The sequence below is a fragment of the Thunnus maccoyii genome, chromosome 9 (assembly GCF_910596095.1).
Source record: "Thunnus maccoyii chromosome 9, fThuMac1.1, whole genome shotgun sequence".
NCBI classification, from domain to species: Eukaryota; Metazoa; Chordata; class Actinopteri; order Scombriformes; family Scombridae; genus Thunnus; species Thunnus maccoyii.
Window position 1 is genome coordinate 26,242,851 of NC_056541.1, and position 19,968 is coordinate 26,262,818.

General features: G+C 40.3%; 1 protein-coding gene across 1 annotated transcript in view; it reads left to right on the forward strand.

The window, feature by feature from the left end:
• Nucleotides 1-19,968, forward strand: part of si:dkeyp-14d3.1 (transmembrane protein 132C) — a 118,649-nt gene that overhangs the window by 88,957 nt on the left and 9,724 nt on the right. The window contains exons 5-6 of the mRNA XM_042421345.1: nucleotides 10,797-10,940; nucleotides 18,921-19,129. Coding sequence (XP_042277279.1) covers nucleotides 10,797-10,940; nucleotides 18,921-19,129 — 353 coding nt within the window. The remainder of the gene's footprint in view (nucleotides 1-10,796; nucleotides 10,941-18,920; nucleotides 19,130-19,968) is intronic.

A 19,968-nucleotide genomic window follows, 5' to 3' on the forward strand; every position in this document is an offset into this window, starting at 1 on the left:
GTAATTAGTCACTATAACCCAACTAAAAGCCATTTTTAATATGATCTATTTGATGTCATTGCCATGGTTATCAAATTATTTTTTGCAACAGTAGAACATTGTTGATGCTGACAGTTAATCAAGGTTACAGATGAATGAAAGGGAAAGTAAAGAGCTTAGAAGAGAATAGGAGACGCAGGGGGTGTTTTCAGAGATAGTGGAGAGGGAGAAACAACAAATTCTCCAATCTTTTTTAATCAAGTTGAGAGGGTAGACTTCACAGAGCATGCTGAAGGCATCTGTTGACACAACAGTTCTGGGTTTTTTTTTTTGCTCTAGAAGGTCCTTTCATCTGTAATTAGCACTAATTAGCCTAATAAGCTGTATTTTGTCATAACAGAAAAGCCGCTTTAATTGTGTTTTGACCAGAAATCTCATAAACTGAATGAGAATCAATAACTGACCATGTCTCAAAAGGTTGTAATGTAATAAAGCTAATGACTATTAGTAATGGGAAACTTATTTTGGGTTTGATCACATTTATGGCCTATTACTTCAATGGCTCCTCAGACCCGTTTTCCTGCCCATTTATGGAGCGTTCTAAATTACTGCGCCCTTGCTGAAATTGATTATTATAAAAAGGTTTTTTTTTTTATTGCATTTCCCCAGCCAAGTGATGGGCTCTGCCATGGGTGACACCTCTGGGAAAGCAGCGACATGGTTTTGAAAGATGAGCTCTCTTTTTTCCCGTTTCCCTTTGAAGAGGGCTCCTCCTGCGTGTTGTCACAGACCTACCTGCATTGGGAGGGCTCAGAGCGCCGCTCACCACTTTGTCACCAATTTCACACCGTGAAGCAGGAGTTCTGCAAATGCAGCAATTATTTCAAAAGCAGAAAATGAAAAGAGTACTCAAAAGTTTTAGTCAGTTTAGAGCGAGGAAATGCCTCAGAACTCTTTCTGTCGACTGTAATACTGCTTGCCTGTCCCTGCTTGTCTTCCTTTCACCTGCTTTTTCAGATCTTTTCCTCTTTTTTCTCCACATTTTTTCTCTCCTCATTTTTTTCTGCTTGCTCCAGACAAACATAAATTAATATATTAACAATGTAGATTAATTGCCTCCCTTGTCACCCTCCGCCTCCTTGTGTTGGCATCTTCCATTTCACTTTAAGTGTGAAAGAACTGTGTGTTTTTTTGGGTCATCTTGAGATGGATCTTAAAGGCAGTAATTGGATGTCTGAGCAGATTCCTCTGCACAGTAGGAGGCTGGTCCATTATCTTTTACCATCGTGAAGTAATACGCTCCTGTCCAGGCTGCCCTCATCATCATTACCCATGCTGTGGAAGCCTGGTGATGGAGAGGGAGCAGGAGGACAGGACATACATCATATCTGGACCCATCCGTCTTCCTGTTCCAGCCAAGACACCAAACTGTGCTCACTCACACAAGCATTCGCGGGCATAGAGATGAGGAGAAATGAAAGCAGCCGTTTGTATTCACGGACCGCTCCAATGTATCGTTAAACAATATATCATCACCCCGGCCTTCTCTGGCCACTTCTGCTCTCACATGATAAAGTCATCTATCAACATCCTCCAATGAATGTTTCATTTTACTCCTTTCGATTCCATTCCCTCTGTTGCAATGCACATCTTCTCTGCCAGGCAAGTGAAATCTGCAGAACCATTCATCAAACGCATAGTTAGACATACAGACAGAAGCACTTATATGCCAGCTAATCCTGCAGCAGAAATGCAGCATGTGCGCAGCTAATATCATGCAAGCTGTTTATCAGAAAAGCTTGGACTGTATGCCTTGCTTGAAAATACCTGATCTCAGTCATCTTATTAACCTCGATCAGCCACTAGTGTTGAGTCTGTGTTGCGTGCACCTGCTGTTTTAGTGGATTGAGATAAAACATTGCTTTTTTTTTCATATTGCGTGAGTTGTACAATTTACAATAAGGGGCTGATGAATGGACCCCTAGCAAACAATCCATTAGCATCTACTACAGCTTAGAGATGATGATGAAGTGGAAGCACTAATTGAGGCTGCTACAGTATGCACATGTGTCATACTACATGTAATGCTAATAAGGACAATATATGATGACAAATGGTTGTTCCTTAACTCCTCTCTCATCATAGGATGGTCAAGGTATTTGGAAGGACTGACTCTCGTTTCCACTGTGAGGAAGTGAGGGGATGAAGTACTTTACCTTTACATGAGACTACTGCACACTGAGTTACTTTCAAAAAGATCTGACATACTTTAATGGCAAATTCTTTCAATGTCACTCATATACTCTGACATCCTTTTGTAATCGAAAAGGTAAAAGTGAGTGGGATGGGTTTGTTACCTTTTAAAACACATTCACACAACCTCTCTTTGTGTTTGTGGCATTTGATTAGAGCCTTGGATGAATACAATCTGCTGCTGCAGAACCTATTTTTGCAAAACCTGCTCATTACAGTGGCATCAGAAAATTATCAGTTACCTTCAAGAAAGCTAACCTTTCTGCATTGCTTTTGAAAGCTCCTCCAGCAGTGAGGTCAAATTACTTGTTCGCTGTGCCGTCTCAATTCTCTATAGATGACCTGCAATGCATTGCATGATTCATGCATAAAACACTGTGTTTGTGTAAAATTCTATTTTGCTATGTCTACAGAAAATGGTTAAGACCTGTGCCCTGTGGAACCACTTATATTCTAGTTTCTCTAATTGTCATGGTAGCCCTCTCTGTTCTTCTTACCCTGTCAGTTACGATGAAAAAAAGTTTGAACAGCAAGGCAAAAAGCAGGGATGAAGTCAAGGGCAGGATCCAGACTGACAGATCAATCTCAGAGTGACAGGGTCTGCACATGCCCATATCTCACATCTGCCCATAATTGTTAACATCCCACTTCACATTCTGGCCCAGTTCTATTCATTCTGCCTTTAATCCTGGCCCACTGAGGTTTGAGAGGAATGTCTGTATTTTTTTAGCGGTAATGGACTCTACAGTAGAGATGACCTTTATGCCTGCTGAGAGAGGTCTGTGTCCAGAGGGCAGCTAAGCCAAGCTAAGCTGGCAGTATGGATCTCGATCAGAGCCGGGTGAAGAAATCAGACAAAGATCAGGAGGTCATCCCCCACAGGCACGGTTGGCTGTTGGTGAAGAACTCTTCATCGATCGGCTGAATGAGATAGATATTGGACTGAAATTGAGCAGACTGGCACAGGCAGGGTTGTTTCCCTGCTTTCTGGCCTCCAGGCCCCAGCTCAATGGGCAAACAGCAGGGGCACCAGAGAAGCATTGCTTTACCAGAGCCAGCATCAGTCAAAACTCCCAGCAGCTCCCTCCACTGAGCCCCCGCAGATCTCTCACTCATCAGGTGAACAGAGAGCTGGGTGTGTCCCTGGTGCCTGACCTTGATTCTTCCAGAGCTGTTTCTGACTGTCGTTGAAATTCACCAGGGACTCCCGCTCCTCCCTCCTGACCCATTGATCTAGATGTATTACAGGTATGGTAATACCATGAGAATTGCAGGGGATTTGTCCTATAAACTTAAAATATAGTACTTCCATGTACAGCCATGTTTTATTCATGAGCTCATTTTCACAGCATGAGGTGCAATTCATGGCCACTTGGCTTCAGAGGGTGGCTTCGTCCCTCCAGCACTAACCCTCAATAATTTACTTTATTTTAAAAGTAGACACTAATACTCATTCTGTTAATGTACTTTTATAGCACTTTTATATCGCAAGACAGACATGTTTGCAAGAAATTTCCTGAAGATGAATGGATGCAGCACAGGCTACTATAACTGCATTTGATAAACCTACACTATCTCTGTCACACATACAGTAAGACCCTTAAAATACCCTTAACATGGTAGATTATTTTGTCTACAAGCCATGTACTGCAGATTAAGGAATCAGGCACAATTCATAATGTAATTAAAATTTGTGCGGGGATTTGTTCCGTCAGCAGCATGTCACTTTGACACTTCACTGCAGTCAAAGTTTCCCCATAAATCATTTGCACTCATAAATTATTTACAGATGGGAGCACTTTAGTGTGACTAAAACATCAATACCATCCATGAACTGTTGTGTGACTCCTCTTGTATATCTGACCACTCACCCAAGAAGCTCTGATGGGAAAGAGTGAGCTCGTGATACGTCATTGGTTGCCCTTATTTCGAAGTTTATGAGGGCAACAATACAACATAAATCATCCCACCACATGAGTCCATTAAGCCTGGGAGTTTCTGTTCAGCATTTTCTCCTCCAGGTAGTGTGAGAAGTTTCAGGAAAGCAAACTGTTTTGTCTGGCGATGGTCTTTTTCTTACCATGTTGCTCTCACACTGTAGCACTGGCTTGGTCATTTAAAATCAAGTTAAAGTCAGATATCCAGAGGGAAGATGCTTTATTCTTTTATTTCAGTCAGAGACACTTGTGTCAAGGAATGGACCATTCATAGCAAATGGCTTTAAAGTTAGATTTGAATTGGAATTGGCTCTGCTCTTTGAGAGATCTCCCAAAGAATTTGAGCAGCAGTGAGGATTGTGCTGGAGGAACTAATCTCCTTTTAACCAAAAAAAAAAACATGTCCTGAATCTTAAATCAACAATGTCACAAATATAGCACATAAGGAGGTGGTGAGCAGCATGCGAGGAGTGTTATGTTATATAAGACCACACTATACACCTGCATAAATATGATTGGACATTACTAGTCAGCTGGTAGCCAAGCATCTGATGAAGGAGCCAGTGATTGTGAAGCATTAAAGAAGCAGCTGATGCCAATTAGCTAATGAAGGAACGACTTCAGTGCGCAGAGTTTTGCCAAAAGTTTCACTAGGAATTCTTCCAAAATATATGCAAATCCCACAAACCTATTCTCTAATTCAAAAAGAAATGCAGTGTGTTTTAGAAGTTACACCTACAAATGTGCCATGGGCCATGATCTACAGGGCTCTGTAACAGCAGCCAGCCTAACAATTAAGCTCATTCACATATTGCCACTTTTGTGTGCTTGAATTCTACTCTGTACTTTGGCAGGAAATAAAGTGCCCTTTCTATTATATCTCATAATTATTGACTTGTGGCACCTAGTAAAGTGGCCCTCGACATGCCTGTTAATTTGGTCCTGTCCATGTGATCCTCAGCATAATCTCTCATTACCTCTTCTTTTCAAGTGACACTTTGTGGAGTGAATCCACTATAAAGACAACCATTGAGTCAATCTTCTCCCTACCAGTCATGGTCAACAGTAATGAGCAGATCAGATCTCTGACCGGCGTGTACCTCAGACATCACACAGCTACCGAAAAGCATTTAAAGATGCTTTAGGAGGCAGTGAGGGATGACCGTCCAGTGGAGACGGGTCTTTGTGTGCCACGTACCACAGCCACCCTCATCCTGTCAGCCAGGAGGAGACAAGGAGAGGAGAAGGGGAAGACTGGTTGAGGAACTGGTTCATTCTTGGAGGAGCAAGAGTGGGAAGAGAAAAGAAGGGAACAAGAGAGAGACCCTCATTAAAAGGCAGTGTGTTGGCTTCACAACCATCCCACCACTTCAGTGCGCTGTCATGCAGTGATGTATCGCTCTGCATGGTTCTTCCAAGGCCTTTATTCCCACTCTCTTCCATGTTTCTCACTTCTAGCCAATTAAACGCCCACTGGAATAGAGGGGAGGAAGTGCCACATTGAGCATTGCACAATGTGGAGAGAAGAGCTGATGAAAGGACATGTCTCTTTTAGTCCCTTTAATAGCTCCAGGACACTGTCTGATTGGCGTTCAGTGTCTACAGTGTGTAATTCACTATCCCCCTACTCCCATTTCACTTTCTTCACACATAGCTTACTTTAGCACCAAGGGATGAAAATGTTTATCAGAACTATGAATATTTCATTTACTGTAGGTTAGTTGACTATTGGCATGCTTCATGGCCCTTTTTAATGTTTTTGCTCTTGAAATGACATGAAAGATCATAAAGAGGCTCATGTCCAATGACAAGTCATCAATCATGGTAGTAAAAGCAGCAGATTAGGTGTTTTGGCTCACTGGGTTTTTTACTGTCCTGAGAAGTGCTTCCTGGGTTTATCTGCCAGCCTGTTAGCTGTAGGGTGGCCATAACAATGAGAAGTTTACTTAAATAGTTGTACACACCAGACATATACACTATGTCTACCGACCTCTCTTCTTTCTGCTGTGCCATGAATAATGCAGGCATTAAAATCCTTTGACTACACACTGCGCTTGACCTGTTCATTTGTAACCAGGGTGGTTGGGTCAGAATGTGGATGTGTTAGTGCAGGGTAGAAGCAGAGGCTAATCGTAACACCAGGACGGGTAGCTTCACTACTTCTCATGCTGCCTGTGTCACTCAGTCTGACACCATAAATCTCACTTATTTTCAGATCCAACCGAGACACAGGCAGAAATTACGGCCCAGACCACATTACCAGCCACAGCAGCGTGCTGAATGCTAACAGGGAGATCCTTGATAAAGCAGACAGGCAGTTCTCCTACAGATTATTGAACAAAAAGACCTATCTGTGAGACTTGAGGGGGCAGACTAGCTAATAAGTAAAGCACAAACACCAGCATCATATCAACAGTCGAGAATCAAAAGAACTATTGTGCAAAGCATGTTTCATGGATAGAAAATTATTTTATATTTTAATTAGGGTATCTGACAAAAAGGATGTTATTTCATGTAACTCCTCTTATTCATAGGCTAAATATGTGTACAGTCTTATTGAAACTTTGAATATGTCCTCCAGTAATATCATTGAAGGACACAGTATCCATGTGTTGAGTTAGCACAATAAGCTTGACTAAAATACATAAAAAATGATCCATGCTGTTTAAAGCCTCAGCAGTAGTAGGACATAGAATTTATGAGTTTATTTGCAAACATATTTAGTGGAGTGGGAAGTATGAAAAATGATGACACATGGGGAGGCACAGAGAGCTGAGGGACAGCAAGTTGAACCTGATTCACATAAAAGCCTCTATGCTCAATCTTACCTCTGCTTACTACGGATGTCACAGAGAATACTTAATACTGATTGTCTGGAGGTGTACAATATCTTCAGATAACTGCACACTGAGGCATCATCATCGTTCTAAACTAATATTTTTAGATGGTAGGTTAAGACAGTAAATGAATTAGCAATATACTGTATTGTACTAACATTTATACTCATATACAGTATGATTATCTATCCAGACCAGTGTGCTTATTAAAATAAATGCACTCTGCATGGTGTGTTATTGTACAATAACCTCACGGTTTGTCACTGCCACATTAATCTTAAGACAATAGGCAACAATTGTAAGCAAATGAGGGCATTACCAATAGGCTCAGGCTTCATTGTAATTTATACCTTTTGTCATTTTGTCAGATTTGTCAAGAAATGTGTTGCATTATTATTTGAAACAAAAGGAAATGGCTCTGACAGGACACAGAAACATTTACAAGAAATATCTACATCCCTAATCTCCTGTTCAGGCAGTATAATTTCCATTTCACATTAACCTCATCTGAATGTACATATTGGCTGCTATACTACCACTGGCTCTTATCCTTCTGGTTCTTCAAAACAAATGCATATTAAACTGATGTGAAGAGGGTAATATCGGTACGTCCTGCAAGCAATGGAGCTTATTACATCCAAGAAATAAAGATTGCTACATGTAGCACATTTCAGTGTTCCAAAATAAAGGGTCAAAGTAGATTTTATTGAAATTCCCCTTTAGGATATCTTGCATCAAATATAAGAAAGCCATACATCTCTGACAATGATAAAAACTCTCATCAGCTAATAGACTTTTTTTTCCAGTTCCATAGGCCCATATTTCATTGGGTCTTCATTCAGACTAAGCTAACTGAGAACGCTGCTGATGTGCACCACTGGTCTCCATTTTGTGTTTAATTGCCCTGTCTATGTCTGAGTGTGTGGACCATTGATGCATTACTGTGAGATCCCACTGTGGCTTATTACTGCCAGGCCCTGCTCTCTGCTGCTCTCAACCTGCTGGGTCATCTCCAGCTGCTGTAATCTAACATTAGCCTCCGCTTTCACCAGGTCTCAACCATTTACCCCATCATGTATTATAGACGACCCTCTGGAAATGGAGGAATCCCAGCAGACACAGAATTAATTTACAGCAATCCTCAATTTTAAGGGGAATTGAATCAAAGTCAGCGGCACAGAGAGAGGGGCATGCATATTTCTGTATAACACAAAATTGTAATGAAAAGCCATTTGAAGATTAAGTGTTTTTTTGTGATTCATTGGTATCTCTTGGCTCAACTAATAATCATTTCACTCCAAAGCTGAATGAACTCAGTAATTGATGCTTACAAACGGCCAGGCTCCTTTCAACCAAACTTAATCCGCCTTTTCTCTTTTTCTGAATGACTCTGATTCACAAGCTCACAAACACTAAGGAGAAGTCTTTAGAAACCGAGTTAACAGAGCAGTGTACAAATCCTGTGTACTTCCCTGGTGACTCTGGAGTGCATATGACTGTGGTGACAGCAAGTAAGACACTGTAGATTGGTCCTGTCTGAGCTTCTCAGTTTTAGCAATATTACTGTAAACGAATGTGACATTTCATTCAACAGGCATCACTCAGGAGTTAGATTTCTCTGTTAAAAGAAAAATAATAGCTACCTCAGTGGAATAGAACCGAAATGTCTTGAGTTCTGGCACATCTTCAATACAGAGGAGAAAAAATAGAGTGTCTTGGGGTTCTTGCCCCATTGAGATTAAGGAAATCAGTGCAGGGCTTTTGTGTTAGACCATCCCAATAGCAGAATGAAAACAGCTTACAATGAGAGACTTTTGTCATGCTGTACAATTAACTAAAGTCATTTCAGTTCCCCAGTAGGAAAGAGGCTACGTTCACTGTACAGCGCAAGTATTGAGAGGTACACTTTGACCTCAATGGTAGCTATCTAATGTGGTACAGAGTGGTCCATAGCAATCTGTGTAATTGAAGTGCAATTTCTTTCTTTGGGCTGAATAGGCAGAGGAGACAATCCAATGAGCATGGGTGACTTTAGAGAGCAAAAGTTACCTCAAACTTATCTTAATTGGCCCCAATTATCTTCTGTGACAATAGTGGTGTGTGAGTGTGTGTATGTATAATGAAAGGTTAAGATTTATGTTCGGAGTAATGAAGCTATGCCATTGAACTTAAAGAATCAGGGCTGTCTAGACTGTTGAGGTCACTCACTAAGTGTACCTCTACTACAGGGGCAAATTGCAGCATTGGGGTTTTTTACATAAAGCCAAAGCTGATAGGCCAGTAAGAATTAATTTACATTAAGATGTTCCTTAAGTTATAATCCTTTAGATTTTTATGAAACCGAAACTTCATTTTTAAAATCATTTTTCTGGCGTTTTTGCCGTTATTGGATAGTTGAATATTAAGAGGAGACAGGAAATGAGGGAAGTGGGAGAGGGTAAAACACCATCAAAACAATTTTTTGATATTTTCCTGCAACAATTGCTCAGTGTATTTACATTCTGTAATTACTTCTCCATATAGAAGTTTTCCCACCATTATGAAATACATTGAATATATTTTTGTTCTTAGCTTATTTGTACTTTCTTTTGGTGGTAGTTCTTATTGTATTGTTCTTGCTTTGCATTTAAATACCATATTTTTCCTGGTACCAGCTGTGTTATTGTTGTTTACTGCACTTTGAATGCCTGTCAAAAACAACCCCTTATCAATAAATTGTATTGTTATTATTATAACTCAGTCAATCTATGAAGTCCCCCTCAGCCCATCCAACCTCCCCTGCAGGGATAAGACAAAGCCATTGTCATGCCCCCTGTGGCTTATAGGAGATAAATGCTTTAGGGCACTGAGTTTGCTGGAAGTGTTTCAATACTGAAAAGGCCAACGAAAAAAGAGGCCAAGCATACAGTAAAGACTGAAGGTAGAAGTGGCATGCACTGTGTATTCTGGACAAGGCAGGGCTTAAGGCGAAGATGGTAATCACAAACACCACAGAGACAGCAAAGAGAGGCCTCAAATTTCTGTGAACCAACATGAATAAAAGCTGGATTAACCCTGGTAACTGAAACATTGAGTGATTTCATGTAATGTAACTGATGATGTGTCTGAGCAGAGAAGTAAATGATTCATAGAAAAATGTTCATGCAATAGGGCACAGATAATTTCCCCACATGAAATATAATTCATTTAATTCACAAATTTAATTTGTCCCCTGTCAATAATCAACTCAAATCTACAGTAAATTTTATCTGCCAATCTGTAATTATGGTGACTAGCCAACCACAATGTTATGCTAATGACTTTCAGCAATTAGCGGGCTGAAGAGCATGGTAGTGAGGGGAATGTTCTCTTATTCAGTCTAATAATTGCATTCACAATAATTAGAATAACACCCAAATAATTATGGTTAATTTCATATCTTACTTCTCAGCTTACAATCTCCACAGTAGCTACTCAAAAAATCTATTAAAATAAAATGCTGCATGTTTCACCTTTTTACCAAATACAACAAAGGAAGTTCAGTGTACTGGACAATGTGCTCACCAGCAGGCATCAGTCATTAGCTGTCCACCCAACTGTGGTTCAGATTTCACAGTGGTTCACCTAATTGAGTGGCTAATTGAGCTACGCCAAGCCTCTTTGGGTCATTTTCAGTAGTACTTGTTACTTGCACTTTTCTTTTTCTTTCTTAGCTAGTAATTACTGCTAGTCTGTTATTGGGTGGATTGTAGACCTGCCAGGCCTTTGACAAGTGTTGTGCTGATCTCTTTTTCTCTCTCACTCTCTGTAGGATTCTGAGATTTTGAACACCGCTGTGCTGACTGGGAAAACAGTGGCTGTCCCAGTAAAGGTGGTAACCATTGGAATAGATGCCTCTGTTACAGATGTCTCTGAAGCAGTCAAGTGTCGCTCCACAGACGAAGACGTGGTTAAGGTCAGTAAAATGAACCGTTGAAAGAGAAATGAGCCCCCGCATCTCTTCTCTTATGAAAACATAACTTGCCTGGCTTCAAATAGATTTTTGTTGACATTTTTCCAGCATAGATTCATGAGGCTTTTATATAACGTACATAAGCATCTAAATATGCAAATATGATCATGTAAATATAGATAGGCACATTGTTACTTTAAATTTATGGGGTACAAAATTGCTGCTCCTTATCTACAGCTGGAAGCCTTTTTATTTGTTCATAATTTAAAGAGATTTTCTCATCAGACCCATGTGGAAGGACCCATAGTGTACACATGTATTTGCCTGCATTCAAATGTAATTAATCAAAATGCGAATAAATTAATTATTTAATATCTGCACAGTCCGTTTAAAGTAACTGACTGTTGACAGTTATCAAGTCCATCCTGGTTATAATTGGGCAACTCAAATGCAATACCTAGTTAATATCAAATCAAACTGAAAATATGTGCATTTGAGGACTGGCACTATCCAAGTATTGTGAAGCATTACAGACAGTACATTAAAGCTTATGTGAAAACAATAAATATTAAAAAATGCTACAGATGAGAAGGTTTTCTATGTTTAGCACATCTATATAAATCCTTCAGAAAGGATAAACAAACAAACACCAGCAAACAACATGAAAGTGTATGTTTGATATGCAGCAACTGCTGACAGGTTGCTCGAGTTCTTTTATTTTTAGATCCCCTTTCAAACCTGGGACACAAGGCACAACTGAATAGAAAGTCCCTTAGAGTGATACAAAGTTGAGCCCTGGCATCAGTGGCTTAACATAATACAAAAACTCTCCAGTAGAATCCAAATAACACCATAATCATCTATAGAAAGGCTCGACAAAAAATACTGATAAATTAAAGACACAATCTGGTTGTGGTCTGTTTCTGATAAGTGGCTGGGATGTTGCATGGTGTCTAGAAACGGCCCCCTGCTGTACAAAGGGCTCCCTCCAATAGTGTTTCCTTGTTTGAACCTGTCAAGATCAGAGAGGATGGTAAGATGAAGCAAATCAAACTCAAGTAATGTACACTAAAAAGCTCTAATGAAACAAAATCAAAAACTGAAGTCGAGGAGGATATTTTGCCACTTCAGTCCACTTTATCATGTCTGATATGTGAGTTAGAGATGGTTAAGTGAATTCCAGAGGGAAATTAAATTGCAGTCAAAGACATTTGTAAAAAAAAAAAAAAAAAAAAAAAAAAGCCACAGCTCTGCCTTTGGGATCTCTAGTTCCGAGCATTCATCCTGCTTGCTCAATGCTCAGTCGGAGAAGGCAACTCAGTTCTTTTTCTAAACATAGTCTCCTGCGATCATGTATGTAAACATTACTAATTTATCTAATTCTGACCTGGGGAATTAGCGATAAATAAACACAGAGTGACATTAAACCTGAATAATGAATCACTGTGCACATAAAATGATGCTTCTACTCACTTGTGGCTTTGTAATTGCAGTGAGTTTGAAAAAAAAAAACCCTAGGTCACATGCTTTTTCTTTCAACCTCTTTGGAGATTTATCTTGCTTAAGCAAATTATGTCTGACGTGTGTAGACAGAAATAAGGCTCTGTCTGCATTATTTTGCATGCACATGTTGCTCTTTCTGGATTTATAGTTTTGACAGTTCAGTTTAGGACTAATGCATATAGCCTGGTTCACTGTATGGAATGAGTTGGCAATAGGAGTTTTACACTTGATCTGGGAGGATGGTACAATCAAGTGCTTCATCTACTGTACATCTACACTCATTACACAGCTTCACATGTTGCAGCTGCATGTAGTGATTACATTTTCAAAGACTTAAGGTGGCTATAATCAATATTTGTATATTAACAATGGATCCCATGACTACTTGTATGTGAAGGGGGTCGATCCTAGTGATGAACCTACAAAGAATTGTCACCCAACTCTTCAGTTCCCCTCAGTTCGATGGAGTGTTTTAGTGTCTTTCAGTTCATTGTTTCAGTTTAACAGCCCACATTTTTACTGTTTTGGTTCATTTTCACTGCTCACAGTAATGTCATTTTCACACACAGCAGGCAGCTGTTTTCAGAGAAGAAGCTTAAACTGTATGGTAACTTTATAGCACAAAACAAAAGACAGACAAAGTGAACGACTAACTGGTAAACACAGAGGAGTGCTTAGCAACCTACAACAGCTGTTGTACGTTTAAAATATATATCCATATTCTAACATAAAACATATGCTTTTTCAGAATTTACCTCCATTTTTTTATTTAAACAAAAAAAACACATTTCACTCAAAGAAGTATAATTGGAATAGCAATATCAGCAGCACAAACATGTTGCACAGCTGTATATTCCTGAGTTTCCACAGCAAGTCTTCTGTCTCCATGTTAGCCATGAACTGTAGCTACTCACAGTCATGCTATGAATGGGCTTTTATAACTGCTGCAACCGTGGAGCAGGGCTATCAGAATATGTACAGACCTTCCCCTTGCACTGAAGTGAGTGGTGTAGCTTAGGCAGATGAGTCTGAGTGGCTTAATTGCTTCTGTCAAGCCAACTCTGTGTACAAGCCAGAGACGGGCTCACCCCACCTTCATGCTTCCTACTCCCATCGCTCATATCTGCCATGGATTGTATCTGTCTGGTGAGTTGTTAATTTCCTGGGCTCGATCCAGAGACAACCTTAATGTCCTCTGTAAGTATTCTCCCGTTAGCTGCCTAATGTGTCTGATGAATGTGGCAGTAGATCCTCCTGGACGTTTATGATACTTTGTGAATCAGACTGACAGAGAGTGTTTAATTCACAGAGACAGTCACATTCTGAGTCTGCCACAACACACATCCTGCTGCGAGGGTGTATGAGGGGTTAAGGGGGCCGCTTATTAAGTAGTTGCATCTTTCTATGTTAAAAAAATTGATTTGGAGCTACGTCAGCCAATGATACACAACAGTAGGAGGGTGTAAGCACGTCAGCGTAATGTATTGGGATGGCTGGATGTCAGCTGCCATGTTTTCCATAATTGTTTCTGCTTAGAATGTTGTAGGGAATAGATCGAAGAAATGCCAGCAGGCAGTTCATTTCTCTGTCATGAGAGATACGGTAGCAGAGCTGTATGCTAATAACCCACACTCATTTACACATTCTTCTCTTCTCAGAAATAAGGGTAAACTATAACTTCATGGAGCTTTGGCAAGAAAAATAATGCTGATAGGATAAACATATTGTCATATGTTATATTGATAACATAGTGTCACCTGCATTTTATTTATCATTCATATCACTATTAGATAGGATCAATGAGCCTCACATGGAGTCCAGTCTAGTGTTATCTAGCCGGCAACCTAATGCTTGTGCGGGCAGGTTGCAGAGCCCCAACTTGTGAGAAAAGTCGAAAACGAAGGGGCTGTCAAAGGCACTTCAGTCTCAGCAGACTGAGTGTAGTGAGAGAGAAAGAGCCGAACAATGAGGGCTGATAAGGAGCAGGGACTCCTCTGACATCTTTATCAGTTTAAACACACTCTCACACTGGGAGCCCTGACAGCACCCAATCTGCTCCATGACTGACTGTAGCCAGGGGAGCGACACCGCCCTTGTAGAAATGTTCAAAAGCTTCATTAAGCAACTCTGTCAGTCCACATTACTTTGCAGTGTTGTGTGGCACTAGTGCGTGAGCAAGGTGCTACCATGTTCTGCACTAATAACATAGAGCAAATATCCATTGATCCTGCACACATCTACTTGAGAATGCAGGGCTTGTGCAGCCCCTAACACAAGTTCTCTGATGGTTGGCTGTAGCCTTAAAGGATGCCCTGCAGCATGTTTTTCAGCTTTCTCACAGGGGTTTTCGAGAGATCCTTGTCTAGGGCTCAGGCCAGTGTAGAAACATAAAGTCCACTGCTTTTGTCAGCTCGATGTTAGATGAAAGACCTTTTGTTCCAATGTACCATTTAAAAATGGTCACCTCTACCCAAGAAAAGGCTTATTGAAAACATGTTGCTTTTTAAACAGAAAGAGGGCAACTGAAATTATTAATAATGGTGGTATGTACAGAATTGTGGTAGATCCTTCATATTTCAGTTATAGTGAAAGAGGAGCTAAAAGAATTAATGGTTGACCATATTGTCTCAAGGGTCTGTAATTTTTCCACTACTGGTTGGGGAAAGACCATGGTTGTGGCAAATAAACTATGGTTAAGGTATGGTTAGGGTTTGGCAACTAAAACACGTGATTAATGTTCAAGAAAGATCACGGTTACAGTTTATAATAAGGTGAATCTTAATAACAGATCTGTGGCAGGGTACAAACTCTATATGGACATAATTCCTGGGGATACTGGACTGAAAAGAGGTGCACCATATGTCCATGTGGACGATAACAAGGGGGATTAACTAAGAGGTGTTTGATGACTGATTTGATTAAATTTTTCCCTTATGGCAACACCATTGTATTTTCTGCAAGTTAAACACTGGTTTCAAGGAACTCCACTGCAGAGCCAGTGCTAGAAATCTGCAAATATCTGCTTTTATTTATACAAAACCAGCCAAGTTTAATTTCCACAAAAAGTCTCCTGCTGGCTTCACTCTAGAGGTGATGTTGAAGTGGTGGCAGCTTGCACAAAGCTATAGAATCTGTCACACACAAAGTTTTCTTCCTGGTCACAGAGGATATCCTGCCACAGCTCCATGATGAATGGCTGTTTATGGTTTTATCTCGCTGTAGAGAAATAACTTGGGAGTAGAAAAAAAAATATTTCCCCAGACCATCTAATTCCATCTTGTTCCAGCCATGGTAGTCTGCTACATGATGGGATCAATAGGATTGACAAAGTGCCCAAGAAAGAAAAAAACAGGGTATCTCTGTTTAATGCTGCGTTCACATGGATTCAGGCAGATGGTAGATGGCAGACGGACAACATCTTCTGGATAGCATGGGAAAAATAAACAGTCCAACAGCCCAACGCAATGGCAGGACAGCAAAACGATACACGCATGATGATATGGTGATGTCGTATTGCTTACAAAGAATGGAATAAAATATATTAAATTAAATTATTCCATGTCCGTTATTTTATGTAATTATTCTAGTAATGCATGTAACTATAAAATGCAGCTTTCTCTTAATATACTATTGCAAACTTAAAATTAATTAATGAATTAAATTCCTTACAAAATTCCCCAAAAACCTTGGTAGGATTTCAAGCTCTGATCATATAATTCCGGGTGTTGTTGCAATAAAATTATTAGCTTCTTGTTGTCCAAATCACCCATGTTTTCTCCTTGTGTGAGGGAACTACGTAACATTCAGTTGTAAATTCTGTCACTGAGGATGGCAAAAATTTAAAATATTTTAATCTTATATCTTTTGACAGCAATGCTGTCTACTGCTACTGTTGCTGGTATTCTCTGCCAACCTCACCTAATTTTACCATCCTGCTCTCGTCCACTAAAATGATATCCAGTTTGCCGTCTACCATCTGCCTGAATCCATGTGAATGCAGCATAAGACATACTGATTAATTACCTCTGTGAGTGGTTCACTGGTTCAAAAACTCCTTATTTATCTTATACTGGCCCTTTATGCAGCCCCTCAGTTCAGCCTCTGTCTCTTAACAGGCAGTTTGAGCTCCTGTCTATTTAAGGCCCCCCTCCTGATGAGCCCACTCTGTTCTGATTGGCCAGCTTTTTGGAAGCCTGCTGAGGGGCAGCCATATCAGAGTTGTGTTAAGTTACTGCCAATGCAAACCCAACCAAATTTCTGTTTTACCGCTTCATATTAAAAGCTTTTAAATTACTAAATAATGGGAGACTTTTGTGGTGAAGAATTTACAGGAAATGAGGTGTTACTCATCGAATTAGCGGTGCTAAAAACCAGTAGACACAACAACGTATTGAGACATTTAGAGCTCTTTGTTCAAGGGATCAGTTAGAAATAATGCTGTGTGTGGAGCAGATGACTATAAAGAAATCTGTCACGACCTGACATCAGCTCAGGCTGAAAGTAGAAAAAACTGTTGGAAACCAAGCGTTAAGTGCAGTCTGATTATGATTATGCAGTCCCCTTTAAACACTCAATAACTACAGTAAAAGTGGAGGGCTGTTTTTGAAGGTTTACTGAATCAAAGGCACAAACAGCATGCAAAGACTGCAAAAAATAAGCCACACAGCCACAGTGACATCACCCATTGGTTCACGGACTTCCGTTCTGAAGTCTCAAGTTTGCATTTTGACTGTTACCATGTTGGATTTTTGGAGCCATGAGTGACCATATTTGGATGAGAAGGCCTAGCTGAAGCTAATGTCGCTGCTAGCTTGGTTAGCACCGTGCATTTACAGTCTATGGTTAACTGTGCTAATCCTAATGCTAAGGCTAATTTTTGCCAGCGAAAAACAGGCTTAAAACCATTGAAACAAAATGTACTTACCAGGAAAAAATGAACATCTGACTTTTTAGAGGGTCATTTAGTACATCCAAACACTGAACAAGACTTTTTTTAGGCAACTGAAATGTTACAATTAACCGGAAACACACTGACGTAGCGACGGCTACGGCTATGCCTACTGCTCAGCAACTTGTCTGTGACGGCAGCTGTCACTCAAAGTGCCAAAATGCCCTTAAATGTGCGGAATTTTAAGCCTTAATAAAATTTAAAAGGGTGAGCTATATAAAAATTCAAACTTGTACAGTTTTAATGAATGGGTAAATTAGCTATAGAGACAAAACTGTTTTTTGTACCAAGCTGTAAACATGTTTATTTCTGCTGTAAAGTTGGGCATTTTTAGAGCTCTTTGTTCTAAAATGGGGGTCTATGGGGATTGACTTGCTTTTGGAGCCGGCCTCATGTGGCCATTTGAAAAACTGCAGATTTTGGCACTTCTGCATTGGCTTCATTGTTTAGCCCCGGATTTTGCCGCTTGACAATATGTTTCAGATACAATGTAAATATAACAAAAAGGTAAATATGTCTGTAATACCAAATAAGTATACAATGAATTGAAAATAGCATTATCATAGTACTAATATTACCATACAAACAAGAATAAGAGTAATTTGCAAAGATACTACTTTCTGATATAATCAACGGATATTGTGCTCTTATTAATAATATATGCCTAATTAACAAATATATTCACAGAAATTGCGTCTTACAAAACGTGTGAAGAGGATGGCAAAAGATTACAATTCAAACTCAGTTAGATGCACATTAACAGCCATTCATCTCTTGCTGAATAACAAAATCCTGTCTAGACAAGAAAGGAGGTAAGTCTAACACTGCTGTATGCAAACTGTCAGTGGGGGGCTCCAAAACAACAAACACAGTCTACACAGTCTGGAACAGATCCTCTTTGGATTTTTGTGTATTTGTGTATGTTATGTGTTTGTAGTGTTTGAAAGGCCATATCATAAGGCTTTTAAAGGGGGAGGGAGGGAGAGGACTCTGGGCATTAATCAAATGCTGGAACAAGTAAAAAAAGAAGCACTCATTCTCTTCTTCAAAGAGAACGAGTCAGAGCTACAAAGAATTGTGTCTTTCGATAGCACAAAATTGGCCCAATCTTTCCTTTTGTAAAGCAATTTATGAAACAGATGACTTTGAGTTTGGTCATTTTATCAAGAGACAACTGCTCTCCTCTTACTAGGTTCCATCTGTTGGTTCTTCTTTTAGCCATAGGCAGGACTATAATAGAAGAGGCAGACCATGACCTGTTTTCCCTCAGGTTCAAAGATGTCCTTGCTGCCCTACTCCCTCTTTTCCTGAGTGTGGAGCTGATAGAGTACCTTTTATCTTGTTCAAAGTTGCTGTATCATTGGCGAGCTCAGGAGCATAAAGACTTATAATCAACTTGTAGGGCCTGGCCTACAGTGTACACTGTATAGTGTATTGCACCGTGTAATTCAGTGTGTAGTCATCTGGTGCAACCGTCTGGGGAGCTCAACCTAAATGCCATCTCTCTTAACCTTCCCTCTCCTCCTATGCAGGTGTCAGACCGGTGCGACTACGTTTTTGTGAACGGCAAGGAGATGAAGGGCAAGGTGAAGATGACGGTGAACTTCACCTACGGATACCTGAGTGCTCAGCTGGAGCTCAACGTGTGGATCCCTCGACTCCCCCTGCAGATTGAGGTGTCAGACACAGAGCTGAGCCAGATCAAAGGGTGGAGGGTGCCCATCATAGCAAGCAGTCAGAGGTACAGTACTGCATGGGTCTGTTAGTTACAGGGCTTTGTGTCTGTGTATCCTGCTCACTCACTTAATGAAAAGTTAAATAAATAAAATAAAGATTTTAATCCATTTGACCACATCAAACATCGCCCCTTTAATAGACTCAGTTATGAGGTGTCCCGTAGCTTATTCACTGGTTTCTTGTACATTTCTCGGGATTTGTTAGGATTAGCTATAGAAATTAACTTTCTCACCCTATAAAAAATATTGTGTGCTTCTACATTCTCCTATCATTGCTTCTTATAAATACTCATGGTCAGAGTATTTTGTCCACCTTTGCAGCAGCTTGGTTTAAGAGGGTAATGAATAGCCTTTATTCCAGGTGATGTACTCGATTTGAATCATGGCAGGCATAGATAAGATAATGATGAGACATGTGACTGAACACCACTCCACCTTTCTCTTTCCAGCTTCAGCCCTACTGATAGGTCAAGGCTGATAACAAAATGGCTGACCTGTGCAATACAGCTCGCCATTAAGACTGAGCCTGCCATTGCGCCTCTTAGTCGTCAGCAGGACAGAACATTATTAGAGCTGTCTGGAGGTTAGACCTCTCCCCTGAGGCCTCATCACTAACAGCACCTCTGCCAATGCCGCTGTGCAGTGCTACTCTGCAATTGTTGAAATCCATCAATTGGTGGCGCAGCTATCAGCCTACCTGCAGTAATTACTTCTGGAAAAGTGTTGAGGTTGGACTTGGACTTGGACTCACCCCACGCACCAGTGTGGTTACTCTAATTATCCCTGCTCCCTTCTTATTTTGAGTGACAGAGGTACAGCATCCGACTAATACCATGGCTTGACG